This window comes from Hypomesus nipponensis, chromosome 12 (genome assembly GCF_054491055.1).
Source record: "Hypomesus nipponensis isolate SF chromosome 12, ASM5449105v1, whole genome shotgun sequence".
In the NCBI taxonomy this organism is placed as follows: Eukaryota; Metazoa; Chordata; class Actinopteri; order Osmeriformes; family Osmeridae; genus Hypomesus; species Hypomesus nipponensis.
Window position 1 is genome coordinate 3,004,182 of NC_140372.1, and position 19,675 is coordinate 3,023,856.

Consider the following 19,675-nt stretch of genomic DNA (forward strand, 5'->3'; position numbering starts at 1 on the left):
TTGTAATATAGTTAATTCTTTCCCTGCGCTGAGAAGAGTCGTTTACGCACAAATACTGTCCCCACAAGTGCTGCTGATCTGCTGGAAGGCCCAGCTCTGGAGCCTGGATGAGACAGCTTCAGCTAAAGAGGTATATTCATTTAGAGCAACTTGCTTATTTATACTGAATTAAACTGAATTAATTTAAACTAAGTGAGTCACTGGGATCCAGGATGCCTAGCAGAGTAAGCCTGTGGCGAGGCTGTGTTGGAGGAGATCCAGACTCCTAAATCTCAGCGGGGAACAGCACTAGAAAACAGTCCTGGCCAAAACTTTAGCTGCTTCCATATTTCATCGAGACGGGTAATTTTCACATTTGCAATCCACTGGGAGTGATGATGTCAAGGCTTTTTGTGAGGTAGCATGGCATTTTGGGGTTTAAGTTTAGTGGAAGTGCTAGTTATTCCCCGGAGGATACTATGTGATAGACTACCCTACATACAAAATACATGACGGTTATCCGTTACTGTACATCATAAATACCCTGAAGAACATCACAAAATACCTCCATCTGCCTAACCCACACATTGAGTTGAGATGAATGGCACTGACTTCAACTTTGGATATGAACTTTGGCCAAACCATTAGTGTTTTGGAACATAATCATTTGTAGCATGATGATCATTTTGGTTTAACAATCCTCTGCATGTCTTAGTGTGTGGGTTTTATATGGACAATTTCAGTGATGATCACCATGCAATCAGTGTTTGATGGTGAGGTGGATTCAAATTCAATTTGCTTGTGGGTTTGATGAGCAGACGATGGGTTTGTTTTATATTGAATAATTAAGCTCTGCGGTGTGCATTTTGATTTGAATGTACCTGCCAAAAGCTGTTACACTGCCACGTGTGAAGTCACTTCCTGTTGCTGGGCCTTGCCTGTACGACTTGAGTTTTCGCTGAAGTATTGGAGATATATGGACAGTAAAAATAGATATCTCTGTGGACACAGATTGGTAAATCCTGTGGTCTTCATATTTTCCTTTATACTTTGTTCAAAAACGATTTATTGAGGTTGTTTTGTTCGTATTTTATTTGTTTATTTGGGCTGTTGTAGTGTGTCAGTGCAGACACTACAGGATGTGTTGATGCAACAAGTGTGGAGGTGTGTGTGGAAAGTGCTGACACTGCAGAGATGATTTGACACCTGAAAATGAGCTTTGACCAGGTCCAGGAGTAATGGAACACACCCCTTCCCTCCATCTTCACACACCATAATCCTCCAGCCTCTCTGGTTTTCTCTGTCTGTGGCTCAGAACCAGGGGAATCCTTCTCCCCTCGCTTCTCTGGAACCTTTTTTGAAAATGGAGACGGTTGACAGAATAAAGCAGCATTTTGGCCTAGAAGTGGCTTTGAAGAACAGTTGGGGGTCGGGTGTGTTAAGTGGACTCCCGTCACACGGTGATAGATATTCTAATCCACTTAATGCTAATAAGACGATACAGCCCACAGAAACAGGAATGTAGACAGTCCAGCTGAGGACTTAGGCCTTAGTGGGTGTAATTGGTGCTCTGGGCTATCTGTTTGGTAATTGACTGCCTAGGAAAGTATTGAGAGGATGCCGTTGGCTTGACTACCTCCAATTGGGTCAATTTGTCACAACAAATAGGTCTCCACTGGCAACCTCCCAGATACACAAGCGCCACAGACCCCTGCTTGACCACAGCTGAGGCTAAGTAGCTAACCTGGTTCATTGGGTTATTTTCAAATCAGACACTCATTCTGCGGAATGCACTCGTCGACCACGCTGGACGGCTGACTTGGCTAACAAGCGAGATGGCTGTTTATGTGGGATGACTGAACACGCATCGCTGGAGGGTCCAGGAGCTTTCTGGTGGTGCCGGATGGCTGGCTGGCTGTCTGGTTGACTGGCTGACTGTGGAAGGTGGATGCCTGACTCATTTGAATAATTCCTCTGGTTCTCATCGCCATGCAGAGGGCTGACCCTGGGCATGCCAGAGCACACCTCTAATCCCCTGGGGTGATGCTCCTTAGTTTACTGCCTTTCTCCAGCCCGGCCTGCCAGCTAATGAGCTTTGCAGGACCCATAGGAAGCCACAGACAGGACCAGTAATGGAAACAAAGTGGAGACAGAGGAAGCGTCTACAACCCGTTTGTTGTTGGAGGATGAGAGGAGAGAGGGCAGGCGAGAGGGCGAGGGAGAGGACAGGGGAGCCAGACATGGTAGGATGCGCCACAGGGGGGCTCGCGGCTGAGTGGCTGGCCCAATCTGACTTCAGGTGGACAAAAGGAGGAGCGGTCTAATAGGTGTGTGATAGGAAAACAAGAAGCAAGGAAGCAGATAGATGGGGTAATTATAAACGTCTTTAAACACGTACGCCCCTTTCAGCAACAGTTTTTGAGATTTACATCCAGCTCAGAATGTCTGTTCTTCCCTGTGGTTTATCATTCACTGTGTGCGCGTGCGTATGTGTGTGTGTGTGTGTGTGTGCGTGGCGAGGGTGTTTGATCTTGAACAGTTTTATCGTTCAAACTGCATCTTTATGCGTAGCTGAGTCACAGCCATGTCTGGTGTTATCAGAGAGAACAGCATGAGGAGCACTAAAGCCCCAACATACTCCCCCACCACACCAACACATTTACATTCATTCATTTAGCAAACGCTCTTATCCAGAGCGACTTACAGTAAGTACAGGGACATCCCCCTGAGGCAAGTAGGGTGAAGTGCCTTGCCCAAGAACACAACGTAATTTTGCACAGCCAAGAATCGAACCAGCAACCTTCTGATTACTAGCCCGATTCCCTAACCGCTCAGCCACCTGACTCCACCACACCAACACCACCACACAGAAGGTAGAGAGTGGAGCTGATCCATCTCACCAGTTTGCCTCCCTGCCTCTCTTCAAAGCAGAGCCTTCTGACGAGACTGCGGATCAATGTGCAACCAAACCAGCCAATGACGAACACTTAATGAGGGTCGGAAGGGAGGGAGAAGAAACCCAAACAAATGACCCTCACTGCTGCTGGTGATTATGGATTTGGAAAATGACTGTGTGGGCTTTTCTTTTTATTGCAAATTGGAGCCAGTTACTAAGTTGCCTCTTATTTTGAGAGATGCTCATTGTGAGTGCATCAAGCTGAGCCCGGCGTGGAGATGTTCAAGTAATGACCTGAGGGTCATTGATGATCGCCTGAGGGCATGCATCTCTCTCAGTCCACAACCTTATGATATTTACAAAGCAGTGGGCAGTGCATGTTTCAGTCCACCTTATTACAGTCTGAGGTGGGGCACGGAGGGTGGAGTGGGGTCAGGAGCAAACAAAGGTAGTAAAGAGGAAATGCACCGGGCGGTCGGAATCCACCGGAACACAGGCTGAGAGGGGGAACTGTGTGTGTGTGTGACAGCCTGGCTCAGACTCTCCTCCTTGTCCTTGCCATCGATTGGAGTCTATTCTGTGTCCCTTGCGCCTCCCACCCCCTCCCCTCCCCTCCCCTCCCCCGCCCCGCCCCGCCTGCCTCCAAACTCTTATCAGCAAGCCTCCGTAATGAGAATCAGTGTTGTTTTAAACATGAAATGGAGGGCCCTGGCGGGGAAGAATCAATAAGGGCCATTACCGCCCTCTCTAATGATGCGGCCCTTCTCTCCACACCCCCTTGTCTCAGCCCATTTCTTCGTATCCGATATTGGATGCGAGGAGGTTATGAATTATCGAATCCCAAGGGCATGCCGCCTAGCCGCCAATTACCCGGTGAAAAATGGCTCCTGTGTGGGGGGGTGGGGGGGGGCTCAGCTGCTGTCACACACAAGCACGCACGTGTTCGCGCAAACGCCAGCGCTTGCGTAGATGCTCGTCATGCTCTCAAAGCTGCACACACACACACACACACACACACACATCAGACACTGTTATTGATCCATCTCACTTTTAGTTCTGAGAGAGATGCGCACCTCATGGGCGCAGGCAGCCAGAGAAGTGTTGCCCGGATGTCTGTATTTTAAAGTTCCTCTGTGTTCCATGTAGAGATTGTGAGCATGAACGAGAGGCTCTGTGTGAAGTCTGTCACCCATCTGTGTAATGACACACACAGCAGCAAGACAGAGAAGCCCATTATCAGATTACACCCTGATATAATGCAGTTATACCCTCTACTCTCGTCTCTCTGTCCACATTAGATATGGAGAGTGCCGGCTACCTCTCCATCACTGACAGAGTTACACTGATTGGAGGACATGAACAGGAAATGGGATCAGAAACCTTAACCGAGCGCCTTCTGTCACATTCCTGCGCTCGGTCTGGTTCGGGCGACAGCCTTGCACTTCCTGATGGCTTTTGGAATATCTGGCGGGCTACTCTGTCGAAGTGAAGCGTGGACTGAGAAATGAGGTTCTGGAGAAATATGCGCCAGTAGGAATTCCAGAATGGAATTGGGAGCGTGTTGTACCGTAACAAGGTGAGGCGTGTTCCAGGGCAGATCCTCAGGAGGGTCGAGGTTGGGAGGTGAGCAGGTGTAGTCTCGCTGGCAGGTCTCTCTATGGACTGAAGAACAACACCCCCCCCCCCCCCCCCTCTGGTTATATGCTGGTCCAACCAGGCAGATACCCACAATCCCTTGGGGCTTAGTGGTGTGGAACCAGTTCATTTAGAACCAGTTTGTGTGTGTACACTGGGACACATGCAGGGATTTATAAACTACACTAAGCTGCTGTGATGCTTGCTTGGCAAGATGAACCAAACATACTGGCAGCAGGCCAAACTGAAGAGCTTGTGAGAGGGAGGGAGAGACGGAGAAACGGAGAGAGAGAGAGAGAGAGAGAGGGAGAGAGAGAGGGAGGGAGGGAGATGGAGGGGAAGGGGGAGGGGGAGGGGGAGGGGGAGGGGGAGGGGGAGGGGGAGGGGGAGGGGGAGGGGGAGGGGAGGGGGAGGGGGAGGGGGAGGGGGAGGGGGAGGGGGGGGGGGAGGGGGAGGGGGAGGGGGGGAGAATTAACTTTGGAAGTAAAGAGTTTGTTTATTCCCTATGTAAAATATGCAGTTGAATGGAGATGGTTTTTGATTAAGTAATCATTGACTACATTAGCTGTGTCATGAGACAGAAGAGTGTATGGGCACATCTGGTACACTAACTCCACATTAAAGATATCAAACGTTGTATGTGTGCAGGAACACTAAACTTAATAAAAGAAAAGTAAATAAATATGACCAGGCGGGAACTTTTGTTATTTTACAGTTTCTGTGGCAATTTTGTTCAAATCAATTTACAAATTTGTCTAAAAGCATTCGGAAGTATTACAGAAAAAAGATAATCATGTTCATGAGCTCATTACTTTTCAGAATCAGCAGAAGACGTTAAATAAGCTTAAACACCCCACCCAGTGGCTGCGTCAAGTATTGAAAGAAATAAAAATAAAAACATGCGAGTAGAAAAACTGATAGTAAGAAAGAGGGTGTGTGCGACGGAAAAGTAGTTATGGTAGAGTATGGCAGCTTTTTCATGTTCTGCCTTTCTTTCTCCAGTGGGGCTAATTAGTCCACTGGGAACAATTCAATGTACTGGGCCGCTTTGTTTAAACTTATTTTTTCGAGCTGTTCTGCTTTAATTGGCTTTTCTCCACCTGTATAATTACAATCCTGCAGCTTTCCAGATTCGAGCAAAATTCCTGAACAAAATTATTAGACCCCCATACATCATAGTACGGCAACTTCCAACTGCCTGTTTCTCAGTAAAATGTACAGCGGCGAGGGTACAGAGAAATGGAGAGAGAGAGAGATAGAGAGAGAGAGAGAAAGAGGAACAGAGACACAGAGAGAGAGGGGAGAGAGAGAGAGAGAGAGAGAGAGAGAGAGAGAGAGAGAGAGAGAGAGAGAGAGAGAGAGAGAGAGAGAGAGAGAGAGAGAGAGAGAGAGAGAGACAGAGACAGAGACAGAGACAGAGAGAGAGAGAGAGAGAGAGAGAGAGAGAGAGAGAGAGAGAGAGAGAGAGAGAGAAAATCAAGGGTATGAGAGTCATTTGACAACCTGTTTTGTGAGCGGAGCTCATCTCAACCATCCCTCTCTTTTAACGGACCACGACGCAGTTCTCATTCCGCTCACACTTCACAATTGGCAAAAGGCACTTGCAGACGCGCGAGGAGCACAGCCCTGCTGATTGAGAGAGCGGGACTAGTTTTGCGACCATATTATTATTTGATCTGGGCTTCTCACCAAAGGAAACCAAGCAAACTGAATGTTTTCTGAGATCAGAATAAACAGAGAAGTAAATACATTAACTCGCCTGGATCCGTAACCTTTGTGGATAGAGAGATAGAGACAGACTGTGATTTTACATCTGCTGTGGACTTGCTTTGTGGATACAGTGAGCAGATATTCGAAATATATGATAGACTGGAACAGTGAGTGAAAAGTTAATGTGGAATATTTGGGACGTCGTAACCCAAACCAGAAATCATATGAAATAAAAATCGATATCGGATATATAAAGTATAACCAAGGATAACCAAGTTTTGGACCAAGGTTTGCGGTGTGACTACACCTCGAGCGCCCAGCCTTGAGACAGAATAATCTGTCGGACTGAGCTCGAGAGGCTGGGAGGAGCAGGTGTAGCCCGCCGTCAGGACTGCACGAGGAAGGTATGGAAGTGTCAAACTTGATTGATCCAAAGGTGGAATAATTTGAACGTTTCAACCCATATTTCAAGCACCTGTGCCCGTGCACGCTCATAGCCACGCGCAGCCCACATTCAATTAAATATGTAAATGTAGTTTTATGTCACGTTAAGGTTGTTGGGCTATTGAAGCGGGGCGACTCAGACGTAATGGCCATAAAGTAGACGTTGCCAAATGCCGTTTAACTTTTATTTGCTTGCTACCGAATTAACCAATGACATTCTTAGGCTACTACACTGTGTTGCCTAATACTCATACTTATAGGCTACATAAAACTAGACTACATGTTTACTAATAGTTCATGAAGGTTCGCCTGCATGACAAGTGGACAAGCACGAGGACAACCTAGCGGAGAGGTTGTCACGCTCAGTAAGTGGAAGTCTGAGCTCGTGCCGAATTCCACATTGGAGCTTTTCAGGCATTCTCACCACGAGAACCAAAAATGTATATTTTATGAAAAAAATATAAAACGTTTGATGATAACGCGCGTATGATCAGTTTGAAAGGATTGTTTATTTGTAAATTCAATATATTAGCCTGTGGTTCGCCGGCTCTGCAATATAACGTTGATGGTTTATTTTTTACCACGCACAATTAATAGTTTAAACCTACGATACCACGTATAAAAAGGCAGTGTGATGTGAAATCGGTGTTGATTAAAATATATAAAATTAACGGAGAGAAAAGGGAGAGCTGAAATGAGAGAACGCCTGAGTGAGTTCGAGCACAGCTTACGTTTTCACACGCGTGACCCTTCTCGCCTAAAGACTGCCCTTACGTATGACCGTTATCACATTTTCCGAGAGCAACCTTAGAGCAATTAATATCCTACAAAAAATAACTGCCTATCCTAAAAGTAATGCCGCAGTCGTTACTCTTCCGATTATCCAGATTCAGTTTGATTCAGTGAAATGACTGTCTGTAACCTGCGTGCAATAATGCATGAATTCAGCATTCGCTCATAATTTAATTCTCTGGTGTTATCGAGTTAACATGATTTCCTTGCTGAACAAACGGCTTAACCTCGACCCCTACCGATTATCATAGACAACTATGAGATTGGAATCCCACGCCACAATCTGCCGTTATATTCTAGCTTGTCTCGGTGCAGGTTATGTAGCCTATTTGTTTCCTCTAGTCGTCTCTATAGTCCAAGACATATTTCTCTCTCTATCCCCAATCTCGAGTCTAAGACCTCCGCGCTCTCTTTCTCTCTCCAGGTTATGAAGGATCTGCACTGAAGATGGAACTTTTCTGGATTTTGTTATTTTCTATCATCTATCCATACGCACGAGGGCAGGGCGTCTACGGTAAGAAGTTTACTGCTGTGTGTTACTGCGTGCGTGTGCGTGTGTTTGCGTGAAAAGACGCTTCGGATCGACTAGCGCGTGGCCCGTGACAGCAGCCTAACCCATAGGCTTTACTGTTTGTCCGTTATGTGCGCAAACTTCACCAATCACCAATATGTGGGCTATACCTGACGCCAAAGACTTCCATATGGCTATAAGATGGACTAAATGCTAGGCTATTTATTTGGCCAATATAGCGTCCCAGCAATAGGTCTATTCGGAACAATTGCCCTAATTATTCCTTTGGGATACTTTGGGAGAACTGTTGACCTAACACATTTAGAATACCGACTTTCATCGACCGTGTCCATCTTCACTCTCTTTAATAATTATGGGGAAGGCGGAAGCTCTCTCTTCCCTCATTACAGTCCATCCAGCCGCAGAGAACGCATAGCTTCGGGCAGCTTCATTGTATAATTAACCTCCTGAAACCTGCATGGGCATCGCTGCTTATAGTCAGCCTGCCAACGGCACTGACTGTCAGACCGAATAACAGTTATACCGCAAGCACAAACTAGGCTACCTGATAGTCCGGTTAAAAGGTAAGACGTTTGGATCGCAGCGTGAGGGGCTTTGGGCCTATACGACTAGGCACACAACAGTGAACCACCCCACCCGGATAATAAGGTGTTTTTTCACCTTGTAATTGTACCATTTGTGTTTTACAAACTATAGGCCTACTACACATATTCATTTAAAACATTATATTGTGTTATTGCCATTTGTTAGGGGGTTGACAGTGGTTAATCTGTGCACAGCGCGGTTGTAAAGCGCAATTTACTGCCCTGCACTTTGATATTCCTCCGCCGCTCTGTGGGGAGTCAACCGACCACCGACAAATGATAACATCCTTCATCCCCTGGGTAGCCGAATCCTAGAGGTTATTGACCAACTGCCGCTGAGGCCTCAACATGACGCCCCTTTTCGCCTAAAAAAGAATGCATTCAAGCCTTCTAGGTTACTTGACGGACGTAAAGTTACATTTGCATCCTGGAACTGGACGCTGCTGCCCAGAATGTTTCGGAACACTCGTTCCTGAGGTGCTCTCGTGGTTAGTCCCCTATTGTTCCCTCACGAGGTTGTTATATTGTGATACATTTAGATTGTCTGTTATCGTGAGTATTCCCCAACTGGAGAAATCACCTATTAAGAAGTCGTCGTATTTCGTCTGTTGGTTGGATGGTTGATTAGCGGTAGTACTGAAAACCCATGGTAGCTTAATTTAGGTCTATGTATGGGGGTCAACGGAGACACACATTAACTACCCTGTTGAATTTGTGGGATTGTATGTAATACATGGCCTAATTACAGGAACGTAATGAAGACGATATCCGGGTTATAAATTATTGTAAACAAACTAGATGCGCCCTGCATGCTGGCTCGGCTAAAAATGTAACGCAGGTGTGAGACTGCAAATGTTGCAACAACGCTGGGAAATATATGGGCAAGCGCCAGGCCCGTTGGCACGGTTCTCAAATTCTGGGCTTGTGCTTATAATGAATCCCCACACTTCGGAATTTCTCACTTGACGTGAAAGCAGATGCGACCCTGTGTCCACCGGGATCAGGATGTTATAAACGTGTCCCGTATGATTGTCATGGAACCGCTTTTGGATTGACCGTTGTTCTTCGTCCTGTACACGCGGGAGTGTCTGTTGGCATCCGCTTTAGCGGCATTGCTGGTTTGAGGCCCTGATAGTGCTGCGTACTCTTAATTTATTGGGCCTTTTGGTACCCGACCCGTATTAAAATGGTATTGTGCGTCAGATGTCTATCGTGTGAAGTGTGTCGCCGACTGATAACAAAAAGAGAATTGATAGAGTTTTATATTTTAGGAGAAACGAAATACGTTCTTATCACCAGTGGCCAAGACACGTTAACCTGACGTAATTTCTTTCTTTTTTCCCGTGGTCTGTGGAGACCCGGGTGACCGAGTCTTGCACGGCCTAACTCTTCATCTACTCATCTCAAGACATTTGTGTGTGTCTCTTTCATGTCTTTGTACACTTAGTTTAGTTTGGATGCTGAATATTGCCCTTTTTTAATAAGCATTCATAATTCATTTGTTGCTGTGAGGCTGGGGAAAGTGGGGGTGGTGAAAGACTGAAGCTAGAATGCGCTGGTGATGACAATCTCATCCCCCTTGCTCACCTCCTTCTTTCCGTTTTGCTTCTGTCTCCCTCTTTCTCTCCTTCTCCCTCTCTCCCTCTTTCCCTTTCTCCCTCTCCCTTTCTCCCTTTCTCCCTCTGTCCCTCTCTCCCTCTCTCTCCTTCTCCCTCTCTCCCTCTCTCCCTCTTTCCCTTTCTCCCTTTCTCCCTCTCCCTTTCTCCCTCCCTCTGTCCCTCTGTCCCTCTCTCCCTCTCTCCCTCTCTCCCTCTCTCTCCTTCTCCCTCTCCCTTTCTCCCTCTCTTCCTCACTCCCTCTCTCCCTCTCTCCCTTTCTCCCTCTCTCCCTCTCCCTCTCTCCCTCTTTCCCTTTCTCCCTTTCTCCCTCTCCCTTTCTCCCTCCCTCTGTCCCTCTCTCCCTCTCTCTCCTTCTCCCTCTCTCCCTCTCTCCCTTTCTCCCTCTCTCCCTCTCTCCCTCACTCCCTCTCTTTCTCTCTCCCTCACTATTTCTCTCTCACACTCACAGTATCTGGGACCGTACTCTTAAAGGAGATGGGAACCCTATTCTTGGCCTCTCACCAGTCAATGTCAGAGATTGTTGACTGACCTTTCCCTCCTTTATGCCTTTAATTAAAGTCTTTGGAACTTAATTAGACGGCGGCCAGGGTTTCTACCGAACAGGGAGAAAGCAGGATCTTGACGGCGCCCGGCGTACACAGGCTTACTTCCTGTTAATTAAGAACGGCACTAGAACCCTTTCCACCATGTGTCGCTTTCCCTCTTAGTCCACCATGACTTCCTTTGATAGGCAAACTGTGAAAAGAAGCATTATCCCTGTGGGTTCTGTGTCTGTGGCCAGCCAGCAGTGTGCAGTCCTATTGAGAAGCAGAGGGGCACAATAGAGTCTGAGTGGAGTGGACGGCAGGACACACAAGGCTGCCTGGACAAGATGGAGGGAGGGAAGGTGGAGAAGGACAAAGACACACAAGGCCTCTGCCTTCTCCTTCTCCTCTTCAGTCTTTCTCTCCCCTCTCTCTCTCTCTCTCTCTCTCTCTCTCTCTCTCTCTCTCTCTCTCTCTCTCTCTCTCTCTCTCTCTCTCTCTCTCTCTCTCTCTCTCTATCTCTCTCTATCTCTCTCTCTCTCTCTTTCTCTCTCTCTCTTTCTCTCATTCTCCCTCTGTGTCCTTCTCCAATCTCTTTCTCAAAAGCAAACTCTATCTCTCTTCCTTCCTCCTCTCCTTCTCCTCACTCGAAGGTGTCCAAAAGAGAGCTGGGATTTGATGGCAGTGGTCACAGAGAGACTAGGTAAAGGTAGACAGCAACTCTATTAACCCTGGGGTCAGATCCACAGGTCTGTCTGACTGTAGGTTACTTAAGCAGCTTTACCGCTCACCGCTAAGGGCTGTTGTGTCATGGTAGTACAGGTGCCAGGGTGGGGTGGGTGTGTGTGTGTATGTGTGTGTGGGTTAATCACTCACTCTTCTGACATTTAGCCCAGTCAGGGGTTGGTAGGAAGGTGGGCTTCTCAAGAGAAATAAACACACACACACTCACACATACATACATATTTAGGCATGCACACCCTCACATGCAAGCTAGGCTAGAAACCTAGGCAGGGTTACATCAGGTCAGCTTGATGGGTCCAAGATAGCTGACTAACTATGCAGTTAAAAACATACGCAGTTACTAAAAGCCACTCTCTAGACTGGTTCTGACCGGACCATTAGAAAAGTAAGTAGGAACGCCAGGGTTCGGGTAACACTTAGATATTGGGAAATAGTAGTTGTGAGAGGTGCCAGAACTTTGGATGAAGGATAGGACAGTTCAGGTCAATGGGAGTTGAAGTGCTACTTCAAGGATTCCATCCTGGGACTTCTGAGGGGCATATATGGGCTTTTCAGCTGTTGTAGGAAGTTCATCAACAATATTACCAGCCAAAACACCAAGCACAAGGAAAGAAACGTGTTAGAGTGATACCGTCATAGTAATTCCCATGGCGGGGAATTATCCTCATTTGGGGTTTAAGACTGGGATTCTGGGGCTTGTGTTTTGTCTTCTCTCCTGATTGTGTTGTGAACACACATCGCCTTGCCGAATAAACCATCGAGCTGCCTTGAACCATTGAAAGATATTTGCCTCCTGTTTTTTACTCTTCCTTCGAAAAAGGACGTCTGTGTTTGACAACACGCACACACACACTCATATTAAAGACACAGGCACACTGTCCAGAGAGCTAGAGAGGAAGAACTGCTGGAGAGAGCTTTTCCTCCTTTCTGTCATCTTCTTCTTCCATCAGATGCTATCAAGAGCATGCCAGTCCAGGTGGGGTAACTTCAAATCAGTTTGTGTCCGAGGGCCACAAAACAACAGTCTTACAGTGGGTGTGTGTGTGTGTGTGTGTGTGCGACTCGTGAACAGTTGGTGCCATGATTTATACATGAGGACGACAGGAGGGGCGTGAGATGTGGTGCGAACATCACAAACCTCTGTCTCCATCATCTCTCTCTTTCTCTCTCTTCACCTTCTCTCCATTCTAATCTCCATCACTTCATCCCCTCTTTTCTTTTCTGTGAGGGAGTCTTTCACTTGCCCTCCACGCCTCTGTCCTTTCCCTTCCTCTGCTTGTTATACTCTTAAATCCCCCCATCCCTCACGCTCTTGTCACTCTTTTTTGCTATCTCTCTCTCTCTCGCTCTCTCTCTCTCTCTCTCTCTCTCTCTCTCTCTCTCTCTCCCTCTCCCTCTCCCTCTCTCTCTCTGTCTCCCTCTCTCTTTCTCATCTTTCTCCCTGAGCACACCAGGGTCTAGGGGGAATGGATGAAACCATTGGGGATGAGTTGAAGAGGGGTGTAGATAGTGTTTGGTCTCAAAGGAACCCCTCACACCTCATTAGAGAGCGCTGCGCTCCATCCCTGTGCAGAGATGTGGTACATCTCTGGTAAGCCCTATACTTTAAGCTAACCTTCTAAACATGATAGAACAGCCTCCCCTGGGAGCAGTCTTTGTAGTATTTCTCCCACCCACACCAACAAATGCTGCAGAACACAATTTGGCAAACACAGCCAAACACTTGGAGCGTGTTCAATTGTGTTTTCACAGTTCAGTAAAAAACTATGGATCAGTCTCTAATGTAAAGTCGAGAGGTGCATTTTAGAAGTGTTTGACCCAGGATCAGGATGCGATGCTTACTGTTGGTCTTGGGGGAGTTTACGGAATCCTTTTCTGGTTGAAATACACAAGTAGTATTTTGTCTCTGTCTCCTTGTCAGCCTCACATCGACAAGTGAGTACAGACAGAATTCACTTCTTAATACTTCTGGTGCACATGAACTAAAAGTAGACCGTGGTTGAGTTTCAATGAGTGTCAGCATTGACTCCCTGAAGGTTGTGAACTCTGTCTGTTATGTTTAGGAGGAACATCCTCGAGGCCAAGGGTGACGCACCGTTATCTATGACGGTTATGTGTTGTCGCTTCTCAAAAGGAGTCGTTATGAATCAACAGCATCTTAAGGGAACCGAGAGGAGGGGGGTTGCCAAGGGTTACCAGCTGGGAACAGTTAGGATTGAAGGCCCCAGTGTTTTGGTTTGCTTCTGTTCTGAGAATCGATGTCTGTCATGGAGTGAAGAATAGGGGTCTTGCCAACGTCTAGAAGGGGAAACCCATAGAACAGAAGCCAGAGGAGAGGCCTGGAGCCTCGGAGTAGGAGGAATGAACTGGGGTTGGAGGAACTTAGAGAGGGTTTGAGCGGACAGTAGAGATAGGGAGCTTGTACACATGACGCATCGTGCTAAAGGAAAAAAAACTATGGAAAGATTATGGGGGAGGGCACGGAATGCCTTTCGTCCATTATAACACAGTATAAACAGAAAATATTTTCATAAGATACAACACTCTATATAGTCTAAATGAGAACAATCCTATTTTCTTTTCCAAAATACTACTACGATATGCCTATTCTCTCTTTCCCCCTTCTCTTTTATTCTCTCCAGCAGCCTGCAATGCAAACACAACCTTTTTCGAAGGGAGGTGAATAATTGAGGTTCCTGTCATTCGTCATTCCCCTTGGTACAGATTTGGGGCGCCGGGGGAGAGGGTGAGGGAGTGAATAAGAGAGAGAGAGGGAAAGGTGAGGGAGGTATAGATAAAGGGAAGAAGGCATTGGGAGATGGGGGTGTAAATTCTACAGCACATGTTGTTGAGGCCGGTAATGGAATCGAGTGTTTGTTATGAAGAGGAGATGGTGAAACCTAGGTTAGGGTTCCAGGCCCTGCTGGGTCGAGCTCACAGCTGTGCTCTCTCTCTCTCTCTCTCTCTCTCTCTCTCTCTCTCTCTCTCTCTCTCTCTCTCTCTCTCTCTCTCTCTCTCTCTCTCTCTCCTCCCCCCTCCCTCCCTCTCTCTCTCTCTCTCTCTCTCTCTCTCTCCTTCCCCCTCCCTCCCTCTCTCTCTCTCTCTCTCTCTCTCTCTCTCTCTCTCTCTCTCTCTCTCTCTCTCTCTCTCTCTCTCTCTCTCTCTCCTCCCCCCTCCCTCCCTCCCTCCCTCCCTCTCTCTCTCTCTCTCTCTCTCTCTCTCTCTCTCTCTCTCTCTCTCCTTCCCCCCCTCCCTCCCTCTCTCTCGCTCTCTCTCTCTCTCTCTCTCCTCCCCCCTCCCCCCTCCCTCTCTCTCTCTCTCTCTCTCTCTCTCTCTCTCTCTCTCTCTCCCCCCCCTCCCCCCTCCCTCCCCCTCTCTCTCTCTCTCTCTCTCTCAGTCTAATGTGATTCCTGGCTTCTGATTCAGAGGAAATTGTTGAGGATAAACCCCTTTAACATGATTAGTGGCTGTTTTCATTGAATGACCAGAAGCCTTGACCATGGACGACTCTCTCTGGTTCGTTGAGACATGTCCAAGCCCCAGATAGTCGCTGGTCGACACAAGGTGAACCATTTGTGAACATCTTTCAGAGCGAGGGTAAAGCTGCCCAACACGTTCAGAATATTTAAACACAGGTTTTCTCGCTCTCGCTCTCGCTCTCGCTCACACACACACAGTGCCGGGAATTGGGAACCTTGTCCACCAACTTTACAATGAGTTTGCTGAGCTGATTTTGAAAAAATACGTGTTTTCATTTAGTTATATATATTTTTTGTCTTTTTGGCCTTTGGCCTTGTCTCAAGGCCTCACCCGAGAGAGAGGGAGAGAGAGATGTGAGTGTAACGTGACCATGAGCCTTCACAGCCTACTGTGTCCCCTGATGATGACATCATCAGCCTGTCTGTGGAGACTGGAGATGTGTGAAGGTAGATATGAAGGCCGGAGGCAGAGCAGGCTGTCAGATAGACACGCCGGTCATATTGATGTCTTATTCACACCAGCCCTTCGAGAGGGGCCAAGACTGCTCGTGTGTTTGGTTATGAGCTGACGATCTGTGTGTGTGTTTGGATTGTAGCAGGTGTTTTTTGATTGATCAGCACAGAAGATAATCAGCACCCCTTCTCCGTCCCACTCACTCCCTCCTCCTCTTCTGTCTCCCCCTCTCCTTGTCTCCCCCTCTCCTTGTTCCTCTTCTCTTTCTCCCCCTCTCCTCATTCCTCTTCTCTTTCTCCCCCTCTCCTCATTCCTCTTCTCTTTCTCCTCCTCTCCTCGTTCTCCCCTCGTTCTCCCCCTCTCCTCTTTCCTCTCCCCGTTCTCCCCCTCTCCTCGTTCTCCCCTCATTCTCTCCTTCTCCTCGCTCCTCTCCTCGCTCCCCCCTCTCTGCTTGACTCTGCTCACAAGGACTTTCTCCTGCAGTCGTTTGTCAATGCAGACTCTCACATTGATTAACTATTGTTAGTTTGAGATTCCTGTTTGATTACTCACAGCACATTAATCCCATTTTGTTCCTCTAGTCTGAACATCTTACACCTGCACCTACACACACACACACACTCATTTACACCTACTCATACATGCACGCACGCACACACACACACACACACACACGCACACGCATTAGGTACGTTAATAACAGGACAAGTTAATTCAACAAAACATAACTACTCGTATACTGTAGGTAGGCCTAATTTATTTAAGTTTAAACATATTTGACAAATTACCTACACAAAAATAAGTAAATTAACTAATGGCCGAGACTGCAGACCTTTGCCTCTCGATCGCACACACGCAGTCTTTCTTTCTTTCTCTCTCCTGCAGCGTCCCCCCTCTGCCCTGGTGGCAGGGCAGAGGGGGGACGGGGGGACGGGGGGATGGGGGGTTTTGAGAAGTGAGAAAGGAGGATCGAGGGAGAGAACTGAGCAACTCAGCTAATTAAGGAAGTGAAAAAAAGACCTTTATCAGACGCAAAGTGCCCTATTAAAAATGAAAGTCACTGGGAATGAATTGGGGCCCTGCAGAGCAAGAGTGGCGTATATTTTGATTTGTGTGTGTGTGTGTGTGTGTTTGATAAAATGCAATTCCTTCTTCGCTTGACACAGACTAAAAGACCTAACTGAAAGCTAGATTAATGATCTCCAACAAGCTGTATGTCTGAGCGCCAGCCTCCACAGATCAGCACAGAGAAAACTAGATGTGTCTTACGAGTATACTAAATCGCAAACTTGACTATGAGATGTTTTTAGTGTCCTTACATCTGAGACCTATTCTAGTGGCTGAACAGGCTGTGGACTAGGGAGGATGAAGGGGTAGAGATGGGTCGAGAGAGTTAGCATGTTGAGTGAGATGTCCAATCAAGCCTGAGGTAACAGAAATGAAAGTTTCATGACCCTACGAAATTATCATAGGCAATAAGCACTATAACCATGTGAATGTGATTACGTATGAAAAAAACTGGACTCTTCTGGAATGTCATTTAGTTATTTTCATTTATTTGCAACTTCACCATGAGTGTAGAATAATTGCAGTGTAAATAATTGAAACCACAAACTCAGAGACAGAGAGTGATTGAGTGTGCTAGTAAGTAAATACGGGAGTGAGAGAGAGAGAGAGAGAGAGAGAGAGAGAGAGAGAGAGAGAGAGAGAGAGAGAGAGAGAGAGAGAGAGAGAGGGGGAGAGGGACAGGAGAGGGAGAGGAGGGGAGAGGAGGGGAGAGAGGGAGGGAGGGGGAGGGGGAGACGGAGAGGGAGAGAAGGGTTTTCCTCCGCCTGTAAAACGATGAGTAAGCAAGCCTGTTTGCTCATGACAGTCAGCCTTGCTTGTGTCTGTGTATGTATATGAATGTGTGTGTGTGTGTGTGTGTTGTGTGTGTTTGGGGGAGTATTTCTAAGCATGCACTGAAGCCATGAAACTGTTCCATAATGGGATAAGAAACATCGAAAGAAAGTCTTATTGGGGTGAAGAGGAAGATCTGTCTCTCTCGCTCTCTCTCTCTCTCTCTCTCTCTCTCTCTCTCTCTCTCTCTCTCTCTCTGTCTCTCTCTCTCTGTCTCTCTCTCACTCTCTCTCTCTCTCTCTCACTCTCTCTCTCTCTCTCTCTCACTCTCTCTCTCTCTCTCTCTCTCTCTCTCTCTCTCTCTCTCTCTCTCTCTCTCTCTCTCTCACTCTCTCTCTCTCTCTCTCTCTCTCTCTCTCTCTCTCTCTCTCTCTCTCTCTGATATTATCTCTCATACACACTGGCGTAATTGATTCACTATAAAAGCTAGGGTTATGAAAGCAAAGCTGTTCCCTGCTCTCGCTTCCCTCCTCTCTCGCTTCCCTCTCTCTCTCTCTCTCTCTCTCTCTCTCTCTCTCTCTCTCTCTCTCTCTCTCCCTCTGTTCTTGTCTTGTCTGTGCACAGAATTCATATGAGACACTGTAGCTTCATATTTCTTCTATCAGGGAGGTGGTAGAGGAGATGTGAGAGTCATGTAGATAAGAGTGTGTGTGTGAACGTGTGTGTGTGTGTTGACCAGTGGGCAGGGGGTCATGGTGTTCATGGTGGTGGATGCCCAGGTGGGGCTAGTCTCAGCACCCAGTCCTCACCCTGTCGACCCACCTCTCCCAAACCCATCCTCCTTTTCATTTCCTGTCTCACTTGTTTTCCTCTGCCAGTCTTATTACCCTCCACGGCAGTGATGCATATTTATAGTGGCCCGCGGTCTCTCTTTTCTGGGATGTGTAAATCTCCCTTCCCAGGCTAACGTATGGCCTCGGCATTCTTGGCCGCAGACATTACAAATACTATTATTTATGATGTGATTTATTTATGAATTAAGTCTTTTAACTTTTTGCTTACATCCATTTCCCAGGGAGAGAAGCGAGCGGGCTGGTTGATTAATCTGGATGAGGTTCACCAGGCACACACTCACACACACACGCACGCACACACAGACGCACACACAGACACACACACATGCACACACATACACACACATACACATACACACACATACACATACACACACATACACAGACACACACATACACAGACACACACACAGACACACACACAAGTACCCTTACTCAGTTTTTCTCTTTCTTGCTCTGTTTCTGTCACTATCTCTCATTCTCTCTCTCTCTCTCTCTCTCTCTCTCTCTCTCTCTCTCTCTCTCTCTCTCTCTCTCTCTCTCTCTCTCTCTCTCCCTCTCTCTCTCTCTCTCTCTCTCTCTCTCTCTCTCATATACACACACACACACATACATACAGAGTCACAGGGGATGAGTAAATGCTATTATTGCCGTTTTCTTCTAAAGGGGGGAGTGGTTAAGTTATCCTTAGAGGGATCTTACCATCTGAACATTCCATCTATAACTAAATAGCCTAGGGTTATAACCTAACCCTAACTCTAGGTAAACAGTGCATGTAGCTTGCAGTGGGCTGAAACACTGTCAACGAGCCTCTAGTGCACTGAGAGTCATTAAGGAGAAACTTTGAAACATCACTGTGTAAAAAGCTAACATTACCATCATCATTGTAAAGGGTTTGAATTGTAAGCGCTGCTGTATAATTCTCTCTCACACAGACGTGCGTACGTAAAAACACAAAACACCCCCCCCCCCATCCTCCACGATGGCTCAGGACCCAAGTCTCTGCACACACACACACACACACACACACACACACACACACACACACACACACACACACACACACAGACACACACTGCACAGACACATGCCAGTTTGCCACATTGACTCACACTCTGGAGGCCCTGTCATTAGCTAAACTCTGCACTGATCGATCACAGTATATACACAGGCCTGGGCTGCTCATTCATAATTCAGTCCTGTTAAATAGGGCTGCTTAATTATTCACTACCTGAGCTGTTGTAATTCATAGAGTAGAAATACCTGACAGGAACAGGGTGGCATTTCAATCCATGCTGGCGTGGTCTCTCTCTTCTCTTCTGTTCTCTCACTCTAACTCTGTCTTTTTGTATTGCTTTTTCTTTCTTCTTTCACTTCGTTCTTTGCCTCTCTCTCAATCTATTTCTCTCTGTCTGCGTGTGTGTGTGTGTGGACCACATCCTCTAGTCACTCATACAGAAGGGTTCCACCTCCATCACAGCCCGCTATTTTCCGAGTTCCAGTGAAGTCTCCTCTTCCTCTCCGCAGTTGAAGATGGTAATACGATTTATGGTAAAAAAAAGATGGGAATCTAAATCCGTTTTACATTCT

At 47.0% G+C, this 19,675-nt stretch overlaps 1 protein-coding gene across 1 annotated transcript in view; it reads left to right on the forward strand.

Moving 5' to 3' along the window:
- The first annotated feature begins 6,119 nt into the window (after window positions 1–6,119).
- Window positions 6,120–19,675, forward strand: part of mdga1 (MAM domain containing glycosylphosphatidylinositol anchor 1) — a 98,733-nt gene continuing 85,177 nt past the window's right edge. The window contains exons 1-2 of the mRNA XM_084668514.1: window positions 6,120–6,624; window positions 7,881–7,970. Coding sequence (XP_084524640.1) covers window positions 7,904–7,970 — 67 coding nt within the window. The 5' untranslated portion in view covers window positions 6,120–6,624; window positions 7,881–7,903. The remainder of the gene's footprint in view (window positions 6,625–7,880; window positions 7,971–19,675) is intronic.